Source organism: Lampris incognitus, chromosome 18 (genome assembly GCF_029633865.1).
Source record: "Lampris incognitus isolate fLamInc1 chromosome 18, fLamInc1.hap2, whole genome shotgun sequence".
Classification (NCBI taxonomy): Eukaryota; Metazoa; Chordata; class Actinopteri; order Lampriformes; family Lampridae; genus Lampris; species Lampris incognitus.
Genome location: NC_079228.1, coordinates 28,675,400 through 28,686,483, shown reverse-complemented (window position 1 = coordinate 28,686,483; position 11,084 = coordinate 28,675,400). Strand labels below are relative to the sequence as shown.

General features: G+C 42.8%; 1 protein-coding gene across 1 annotated transcript; it reads left to right on the top strand.

Moving 5' to 3' along the window:
- The first annotated feature begins 1,030 nt into the window (after nucleotides 1-1,030).
- spaca4l (sperm acrosome associated 4 like) lies at nucleotides 1,031-10,493 on the top strand. Its single transcript, XM_056298625.1, has 3 exons — nucleotides 1,031-1,194; nucleotides 7,789-7,899; nucleotides 9,038-10,493. Exons 1-3 carry the CDS (start codon nucleotides 1,143-1,145, stop codon nucleotides 9,262-9,264), a joined length of 390 nt encoding a protein of 129 aa, XP_056154600.1. The 5' UTR covers nucleotides 1,031-1,142; the 3' UTR covers nucleotides 9,265-10,493.
- The last annotated feature ends 591 nt before the right edge of the window (nucleotides 10,494-11,084 follow it).

The window sequence follows — 11,084 nt, the reverse complement described above, 5'->3', positions numbered from 1 at the left end:
GGAAACTGCAGCTGGATGTGTACGTCTTAGTTCATATGCTGTTGGTGTTAATTGTGTGTACGTGCGCTGTAAATACTGTTGAGGTACAGGTGAATTTATTTATTGTGCTGTTGGTACCCGCCCTGCCAGGAAGAGGTGAGGGGGGGGTTCATTGTCTCATAATCTGCCAATGAATATAATATGGACATTGCTAATATAGTGATATAACTTCAACGCTGTCATTCCCTGGTCTTAAAGGCTGCATTACAGTAAAGTCACGCAGTTTTTTTTTAACTTCTTAGAGTGGTTCATTTGAGTGAAATGAACAGCGAATACCTCTGCTCGCTTGGTCATCATATCCACGTTACTAGTGACCATCTCTCATCTTACAAATGCACCAGTAGTCATCCCTTAAAATATCATCACATTAAAGTGAAATTGGAGCATCGAGTTAAAAATACCTGGATATTTGGTTCTGTCAGAGTCACCCAGCCCTGACAGTCAGCCGTGATGTATTTGTGGATTCAAGCATTTTGTTGAAGAACAGGTTACCTGAACGCATTTTTTTAAAAATCATAAACACACAGAGAGAGAGAGAGAGAGAGAGAGAGAGAGAGAGAGAGAGAGAGAGAGAGAGAGAGAGAGAGAGAGAGAGAGAGAGAGAGAGAGACTGACTGGAGAACAATGGAAGCTTAGCGATAATATCCAGCAAACGTCTTGAATGTAAGCTAATTTTGGTGTTGGTTGTTGTTTGGTGTTGCAAGTAGAATTGATTATTACCTGAAACCCCCAGGAAGTCGCGCCGTGAATGTTTTAAATATCATGCTAACAAACTACTGTCAGTTCAACTGACTGATGGGGGGGGGCAACGGGTGCGATTTCGCAGTTCTCCATTTTCCCATGCACGCAGGTGGACAAGCGAGAAGAGGGTGTGGACGTCTCCGAAACACTCCCTGGGTGAGGATGAGGATGACGCTGTACATTAAAAAAAAAAGCGTGAGGAAGATTATAAATAGTGGGCTGGCGGAAAGTTTTCGTCGCTTCACTGGAGGGTAACGGTTTGTGAGTCGGCGCGTCCAGAAAGACTCCCGAGTGTGTGTGTGTCTGTGTGTCTGTGAGGTCTCGTGGAGGTTGTTGTTAAATCGCATCACTTTTTTCTCAAAATGAACAAAATTATTCTTCACGTCTTTGCGGCTGGTTTCTGCTTCGCAGTCGGTAAGAGGGGAACAGGGGGTCCTTAATTGCCGTGAATTGATGCGTTTGCTAACGTCGTGTTTTCTGTTTTGTGTCGCACTTTTGAGGGAACCGGAGCTGTGCCGCTAAGTGGACAAATCCATTTAAGCGTAATATGAATTGTGAAATGTGAAGCCGAAGGTCAACGAAGCAGACTTTGCAGGGAACCAGATTTCTCTCTAGTTTGTGATGTTATCCCCAAGGACATTTCAATGACGTATTTGGGGGGTGGGGGGGTCTCTTTTTGAGGAGACAAGCTGGCCAAAATCTTGTCGAGTAAATGTTGGCAGTTTGTTTTTATTCGCATACAGGAGCCTTATTTGGCAACGTTTTGCCATTTGCTTTCGTGTATGGCTCCAAGATTGGGGCTTTTTGTCATTCTTGGGGGTGATTTCTCATGACCCCTACGTGTGTGCCACGAAACGAGATGGGGTTAAAACGAGTCTGTTCCCTCCCAGACGTCATTAGAAACTGGGCATTAGACGAGGGTTTCCATAAATAGTCCCCCGAGGCGATGCGGAGTCTCTGGTTTCAGGACAACAGGGGGGTTTGCAGGCTACGTTTCCCTCGTCTTGGCCGCCTTTGTGTCATTATGGGCCTTTGTAGGCTGTGTTACGTCTCCCTGCAGCCCCCCTCTGCTCCGATGCGCCTAACTCCCCTTTCAAACCCCACCCTTCCCCACACTGGGACGGCTCAATGCATTTCAGGTGGTGGCATAACGGCTCGCCCAAATGCACTTATTATCACAATCAAACCCCACCCTTCCCCACACTGGGACGGCACAATGCATTTCAGGTGGTGGCATAACGGCTCGCCCGAACGCACTTATTATCACAATCATCGTTATTATTCCCTTTTCATTTTACTTTATGGACACAAGGGACCTAATCTCAGTTTCTCAGGGGTGCAGGTGTGTCTGTTTCAGTTGCAGGTTTTAAAATCCCCAGGGTTTGTTGTCATTAATTTTTCTTCTTTTCTGGAACATGGGTGATTATTGAATAGACAAAACTGCCTTTTTTTGCTTGACAGAAATGTTTGTGCACACAGGTATCAGGGGGATGCAGTGGGTTAACGTTTTTTTTTATTACATACACCCAAGTACTTATTAATGGTGTTGACTAAGCTACAGTAACTATAGTGGATTTTCTTTTGGCCGTTATAGCTTGGGGATGATTGTTAGCTGGCTTTTGAAGGGAGTTGTTAAATGTACTCTGTAGCTGGTTTTGAATGGATGTGTCTCTGCTATATAGTGCAGGGCTGGTTTACTCTGGTCCACTGCACACTGCGAAATGCTGTTTAGTACTTATTGAACAGAAAAGGCAGTTCCTTTAAAAGAAATGTGATCTCCTAGAGCATTTGTGTCTCCTTGTGTCATATTTCAGTGTGTGAAATTGTGCCAAAACGTTTGTGTCATTTAATGGGTACTGCTTTTTATCTGTAACCAGTCACGCAGACAAAAATTTAAAGAGATTGTGAACATTTTTTATGTTTTTGTTGTTGTTTTTTGTTTTTGTTTTTGTTTTAGCAGAAATGCATTGGTACAGGCCTAGGGTGGTAGAACTGATTGTCATCATGATAAAATCAATAAAGAGGGCATTATATAGCCGTTTGGGGGGGGCTATGCTTGTGTATGGGGAAAAAAATCACATTGGGTCTCATTCATCTACGTACAAATTTTGTTCTTACACACCCATGGAATTTTTTAGCCCTGAGGTTTGTCTTGAAGACTAGTGTAGAACCTGGATAAACCCTGAAGTCTTTGTAAGCCTGGTTGATGGCTCATTGCAAGAGGGAGAAAACAGACGTTAGGGGGAAGGAATTGCAAGTAACCATCAAGCTTTGCAGCTGATTGCCAGACAAACTTGAGAGCGAAAAAAAATTCCATGGGCGTGTAAGAACAAATTTGTACGTGCGAACGATTGATGAATTAGGGCCGTGTCTCTGCAGACTGGACTGTGAGAGAGGTGGGGTAACTGTCAATCATTATTTGATTTTGCCAATCAGAGGCTTATAATCCTCTGTCAGTCAAAAACTAATTCAGGGTGGTCAAGATTAGGGTTAAGTGTTGGGGTGGGTGTTGGCATGCCCACGCTCCAGGCCATGTTTGTTTGCAGCTACCCATTACTCAAAGTCTCCGGTCTGCACACACCCTACTGTAGCCTGGGGGGCCTCAAAGACGCAGAGACCCAAGTGACGCAGGCGGCACACGTAAGTCGAGTAGAAAGGCGACACCCTGGCGTTTGTGTAGACTTGTGAGAAGCTGGTGTGTGGCGCTTTACCACAACACTGCCACCTTCAGTCTAACCCACACCACCATCACCTTCCTCTTCACCTACAACCTTTTCTTAACCTTTTTTATCAATGTGCGTGGGTGGAGATGAGCTATAAAAAAAGCCGAGTGTTTGCTTAGTCTATTTAGATGTCATCAAAAGAGACCTACATTCGTATTGAGTGGTGAGTTAGACAACGTTGTCTTCAGTTGTAAAACTTGAATATTAATTCATAAATTGCCATTTGAACTGACTTTTCTGTAAGGCGTTTTTATTCAAAGGTCCCGACTGAGACATACCTCCCCCAAGAACACTCATTATAAGGGGCAAAGTATTTGACCTCAATCTATAGAATAACTATAATTCATGTAATTTGATTTATATTGTCCTTCATGTCAAGTGATGATTGTCCTTCATCATATTTTTTGGGCTCTCCAGATTTTTATTTTTTTAATTGGTCATGCATCAGATGCTTGTCATGTAGTTCCAGTAAATTAACGCCAAGGGGCAGTAGTAAGCCACACTTGACTGATGATAACCATCTAAGCGGATAAGTGGCACGTGCTCTAGTATTAACTGTCCACTTATATGTTGTGTTAAAGCGTTTGACTGGTAGCCATAGTGGCATTGAAATGTATTACTCAAGCAGAACAGCTGTCAGAATTAGTGACAGATTTAAAACTGCTCAAATTTATGCCACCGGTTGCAATAATGGGTTCTTGGTGCAGTGCATGAGTCGGCCCCATTTCTCAATTTTGGCAGGACAATAACATTACCTATTAGCAGTACACTGTGCTCAATCCGTTCTCCTTGTGAATGTTTATTATTCATTGCCCTTAAGCCCTCGCGCTTTGCCTCATATCTGATTTTGTGACAGCTATAGTTTGTTTGCTGTGTGCCATGGAAAGATGATTTAATTAGCTCGGATGTGTTCATGTTTCATGTCCATATATGTATGGGTGTGCACATTTTCATCCACCAGTGAGGAAAAGCAGAGAAAAAGAAAAACGAGTGTCTTTGTGCCCCACACAAGCAGATGCTTATTATTTCTGATTTGCCAAGGGATGTGTCAGTACTGGTCAGGCTGATGCTTGGCTTACATGGAGTATCGTATCAGAGTTTTTACCCATGACTAAAATCCAATACCCAAAGTCATGAGTAGCAAGTCAAATTAAAGCATAATGGCTTGGGTTTATTGCATTCTTGGCATGTGGGACCTTGTATTGACCTTGAAGAGGGAGCTGAGCCGGAAGGCAAAGCTCTCAATTCACCAGTCAGTCTTCGTTCCAACCCTCACCTATGGTCATCAGCTTTGGGTAGTGACCGAAAGGGTGAGATTGTGGATATAAGCGGCTGAAGTGAATTTCCTCTGTAGGGTGTCTGGGCTCAGCCTTAGGGTGAGGAGCTCGGACATCCAGAGGGAGTTCGGAGTAGAGCCGCTGCTCCTTCGTGTTGAAAGGAGCCAGTTGAGGTGCCTTCCTTTGGAGGTTTACCAGGCACAGCCAACTGGGAGGAGACCCTGGGGTAGACCCACAACTTGCTGGAGGGACTACATGTCCAATCTGGCCTGGGAACGCCTTGGGATCCCCCAGGAGGAGCTGGAGGGCGTTGCTGGGGAGAGGGGCATCTGGAATGCCCTACTTAGCTTGCTACCACCGCGACCCGACTGCTGCTGCTGCTGATGATGCATGAACCTTGTATTTCTTTTAGCGGTGGGGGGGGAATTGATTCCATCTCAGTTACCTTATCCATTGAAACCAAACTAATGGTCTAAGTCTGTACTGTTCAGCAAAGGTTATAGATCAGATTAGGGCTAGTAAAGCTGATACTTGGATCGGTGATGGCAGTGAAAAGTGATGTTGGTGCATCCTTAGTTATGGCAAACCTTTTTTACAAACTTTATTTTCAGTTTATTTTTGGAAAGCCACTGTCTAAGCTTGAAATCATGTTATACCTTTGCTGAAACAACTTTTGGGGTATTTTTCCCTGAAATTCATCAGCCATGTCCTGTGGCTCAGCCCTTCAGATGCACACAGTTGGCCTTTGTCTACGTACGATGGTTACCTCCAACATTTTGCACTTCTGGCATACAACCTCCACCACATATGTATTTTCTCATGTCAAAAGGATTATAATTGGCCTATTATGTGCACCTTTGATCAAATATAGGAGGTTACCATATGTGCTTCAGTGTGTTAGTCTAGGTCATGAGATATTCGCTGGCCGCTTAAGATGACTGAACATCTGTTTGTGGTAGTGCAGCAAGGTTTTTTGCAGGGGATTTTTTTTTCCTAAGAAACGTTTTGGTGACCACCTTTTTTTTTAAAGAGAATATTTCACAAATAAGTGGGCCAAATGGCCGACCAGCCAATTAAGTTATGTATTTAAAAACCTCTGCCACGGTGAACAAATGCAGTGTAGTTTAATTGAACATCATTACTGTTTGTCATTGGTGGCCCCATGCATCAATGCCACTTCCTTAGTCAACCCACTAGTTAAGTTCAATTGGTGCACTTGACACTCTTACCCTTTGTCAACAAAGAGTATGATGCTCATTGTCGGCACTGTGGCTCAGTTAGAATGACCTTGTTTTTTTCTCTTTTTTTTTATTCATCAAGTTCACTTGTTCAATGGTAAAAGATGTGGATGGTGTGCATAAATGGCTGCGGTGGGGTTGGGCTCAAGGGACAGGTTAGACTTGATTTTTTCACCCTCAAAAAGCCTGCCAACCAGATGCAGAAAACACCGGCGAGCACTGCATTCTTTAGTCTTGTGCAGAAAGGAGCCCTGAAGCATTGCTGGGTGTGGCCAGACGAGCAGAACTCATAACTCTGGATATCATAATCCGGTGGATGGAATTATCCTCAATGCTTTGTGTGTTGTCTTTTCTTATTGGATGAAAGTTAACATAGTTTTCAGTCCAAGGGTAACTTGTGATGCATTGTTTTTAACTAAACCAACATTAAAATCTTGTACCAAGACCGTGTAATAAATGAGTTCTACTGAATAATTTATGCCTCTGAAATTAACGGCGAGATAACTGTTGTTACCAGAAATGCCGTCTTTTCAAATGGGATCAAAAATTGAGTTGATGTAGAAATTGATGTTAGAGGCACTGTACCACCCCCTCTTTTATCAGTCGTTTTTAGCAATTGGGAATCAGCTTTATTGTGAATGCACCTCTTTTGGGAGTGGTGTCTTCTTTGTTACCTTTTGAATGTAAAGTCAACTCCATAAGCATGGGTGTTACCGAAACCAGTAGTACAAGGTACTAAATCTTCCTTTGTTTCGTGTGTGTGTGTGTGTGTGTGTGTGTGTGTGTGTGTGTGTGTGTGTGTGTGTGTGTGTGATACAAACGCCCATATGAAGCAAACACAAGCATTACCTCATACACACATTGCATATGTTTTTGTTTTTTTTTAGTAAGATTAGGGGATTGCACAGTTGTTGAATTAAGCTTTTTAATGATGCAGATTTAGCATCAGTATGCCCCCTATTGCTACCTAGGGATGACTAAACTGTTGATACCATTAGCTTTGGGGTTTATTCCCATTGAGGCCTGCAAATTCTATATGTATTTAAGCACAGTAAGGTGCTTGTAATGAATAAAAAAAACAATAAAAAACGAATAAAATTGACTGCAATGAAGGGTTCTCTTGAGTTAGTTTTATTAAAGGAAAGCATGTGTATTTCTGAGATGGGTTAATTTTTCTTTGCCCGAGGAGTCGCCTCATGACTCGAAGAACAAGTTTCTTATTATAGTATTGGGTTCATGTGAAGTGAAGTGAAGTGAGTTTTGAAGCGACACTAAAGCCTTCTGTTTCCTTCCAGTCCGCTCAGTCACAGACTACATGACATTTATACACAAGGTAGCAAATCCTTCAGTCAAATTTAGTCTCCCCTTTACTTTTGTTTTTGGAAAAAGAACAACTTTTTCCTGAAACGAATTAGAACCTTCTGGTCTTGGAGTCACCTTAGGCTTTGCGTTATGCCTTTTTGGAAGCCCTGGCTTATGGTGTGCTTTGAAAAGCAGAGTAATCAACTAAAATTGAGGGGTACTGCCCATCTAATTATGACTGACTTGACTTTAAGTCCCTTTACCATACTAATGTCACAGCACCCGTGTTATGGTAAACGGTACACGGGTACACTTTTTAGACAAGCACTCTGGATGCCAAATGAGTATCCACAAACCATCATTTTGGTAAAATATGACGGTGTATTGGAACGCAGGATGCTGTACATGAGCCATCAACCTTGTTTTCAACCTTTTTTCCTAACAAGTTTTTCTCTCCATTTCTTTCAGGCCAAGCTCTGCAGTGCTACAATTGTAGAATTGGTTTTTGGAATATGTGCATCACCACAAAAGTCACATGTGATGCGGGAGAGCATTGCTACAGTGGCACTGGAAAAGCGGGTAAGGGCCCAGTTTCAGCATTAAACATGATGTTTTCTACTTCATAAACCGAATGTTTAACATTGACTAGTCTTTTTTAAGTTTGGTGAGAAAAGTTAGGCTACTGCTCTCCATCTTTCTCTTTTTAATAAATATGGGTAGTATGACACTTTTTTTCCCAGATTCCCCGCCCCCCTTTTCTCCCCCAATTGTATCTGGCCAATTACCCCACTCTTCCAAGCCATTCTGGTCACTGCTCCACCCCCTCTGCTGATCTGGGGAGGGCTGCAGACTACCACGTCTCTTCCATTACATGTGAAGTCACCAGCAGCTTCTTATCACCTGACAGTTAGGAGTTTCACCAGGGGGACGTAGCACGTGGGAAGATCACGCTATTCCCCCCCAGTTCCACCTCCCCCCTGAACAGGCACCCCGACCGACCAGAGGAGGCGCAAGTGCAGCGACCAGGACACATACCCACATCCAGTATCCCACCTGCAGACACGGCCAATTGTCTATATGGATGCCCAACCAAGCCAGAGATAACACGGGGATTCGAACTGGTGATCCCGTGTTGGTAGGCAACTGAATAGACCGCCACGCTACCCGGACGTGACACAATACTGTTTAACCGATATGCCAAACATTGAAGTTTGTGTGGTTTCAGACCTGAAGAAAGACAGAACTTCTTTTGGTATTTCTGACTTACCTTTAAGAAACAATACAGTATCATCTGCTAGCTGCACTAATTTTGATTTCTCTGAAGATGGCTAACCCGTGGACCGAAGGATGATTTATAATACCCAATGGCAATACTGTCACAGTCAGAAATTTAAGAACATGAAATTTTACAACCTTGATGGACACCTCTTATTTGTAAACCAGTTTGAAATACTTGGGTAGGTTATATCAACTATTTATTTCTTTGGAAAACATTGCGCAAATGAAATTCTCCCCATGACCAAAAGATCTCAAGAACTATATACGACTGAGTTGACAGCAATGTGAAATTTGTGATGTGTGAAACTGGCTAGGGTTTTTCAATGAGGAAAAATCACAAGGAGGGAACAAGTGCAGCATTTCACCGACTGTATTTACCTCGCAGCCAGAGTATGGCTATAATTGAAGGCCTTTAAATATGTTGGTTGTCTCTTAACAGTTGGTGTTGTGGACGTCAAGATGAAGGGCTGTCTAAAGGTGGCCGAGTGCAACACGACGGAAACGGTGACTTTCCCACCGTCCTCCAACACCACCACCTACACAATGACCAAAACGTGCTGTGACTCTGACTTGTGTAACGCGGCCCCTGCCCTGCCCAGCATCACAGTGCTACCCCTGGCCCTCGCAGCATTCACTACTGTACTTATGGGCAAGGTCTTGGTGTGAGGGAGTGAAGACATAGCATAAAACACACACACACACACACACACACACACACACACACACACACACACACACACACACACACACACACACACATACCTAATTGTACAAAGGTAGGCCTGTTTGTGCAAAATGACATATTTGACTAAATTTAAGAACACAGCAAAACAGCCATGAGTATGCATATATATACTGTTTACATATACACACACTTACACACAGATACACTTTAACAGTCTCCTCATCCAAGCTCCATGGTCTCGCATGTATATATATTTTTTTTATCCTGAGCTTGTTTTTCACGTGGGGCTTCACTGGCAGCCTTCAGGCGTATTGTAACCAGTCAGTAAAATGTAGATCAAACTCTGTCGGCGATATCCTCTTATGAATTGAGACTTAATGGTTACCTTCATTGGCTTTGTGAGAACATCACTAGATGGTCTTGTGTGTAACCCCATTTTGAAACGGTGACCTGAATAAGACTACACCAAGTTAACTGAATTTTCTAATCAGAATGAGTGACCATAAAAGTAAAGAACAGGGCTTTGGGTGCCAGTAGAAATCAACTGACTTTGGTTGTTTGTTGTAAGACCAATTTTTTTTTCTTAGTGAAATAAGGCCAAAACAAATTGCACATGGCCCATTTTGCCATATCCCAGGCCATAATACACACAAAGCACACATTTTCATCGCTTGTTGATTTAAAATTAAGTGAAAAATCTCATGTTTAACCTTCAAACATTTAATTTCCACGTCTATTGCTGTATAATGCCTTTACTTCGATGATTGTCTAGCTCAGTTGATGCACATGACATTGTTGACATTGGATTCTATTTCTGTGAAGTGTCCTAGTTTTTTTTCTTCTTCTTTAAATCAATGCAATGTGCTTGTTCTAAGCTGTTTTTATTCATTGATGTCAAATTGGCTTTGCGTACAACTTAAAATCTGCGGGATAATGCTTGTATTTATCTTGGTAATATGACACATGTAAGTGGCAGAAACGTTTTGATGTTAACTTGGGTTCCATTTGAAGCAACTGGAAATCTTTTAGAATGGCACTTGGATGCAAGTACAAATCCAGAGTTGAATGACCGGTCTCTCCTTTCTGAGACCTCTTGGCATTTTCTACTTCTTCAAAAAGCAATGTGTTGGCTATGTTTAGCTGAATGTTTTGTGAATGAGGCGTTGCCGAACTTTAAAGAATTCAATAAAAAATCTGTTCAACTCCAAAAGTGGAAAAGCCCTTTTTTTCCCCCCCTTCCGTAAGTCAAGTCAATTTTATTTGTAATAGCCCAGTATCACAAATTAATCAAAAAGAGGAGGAAAAAAAAAACCTCAGGGAGAGCAACAAAGGAGGGATCTCTGTCCCAAGACGGACAGACATGCAATTGATGTTGTGTGTACACAATTTACACAATACAACATTGAAAGAGGATAACAATTATATTGGAATTATAAAATATATGAAGATGAGGATGGCAAACAGTGTCCAGACGCCACCGGAACAGCCCGGGACCCGAGCCACGCGACCACCGTCACCATGGAGACCTGACAGGAGGACAGACTACACACATGCACACGGGAGACTCCCATCATACCATTCACATACATGAGAGAAGAGACAGCAACTCAAGTTACTGTTGTGATTTGACCTTAAAACACGTCCAACAGGACGCACCGGTTCTCCGTTTCGGTGCCTATTCAGCTAGCGACTGCTGTTACTGTGCCCGAAGATTTAGCTAGGTGACGTAGTCGAGGTATTTCTACCCACCCGTCTGACGGCTCTGTGCGACATAGGCACCTTTCGACCATGCGAGTGTGCC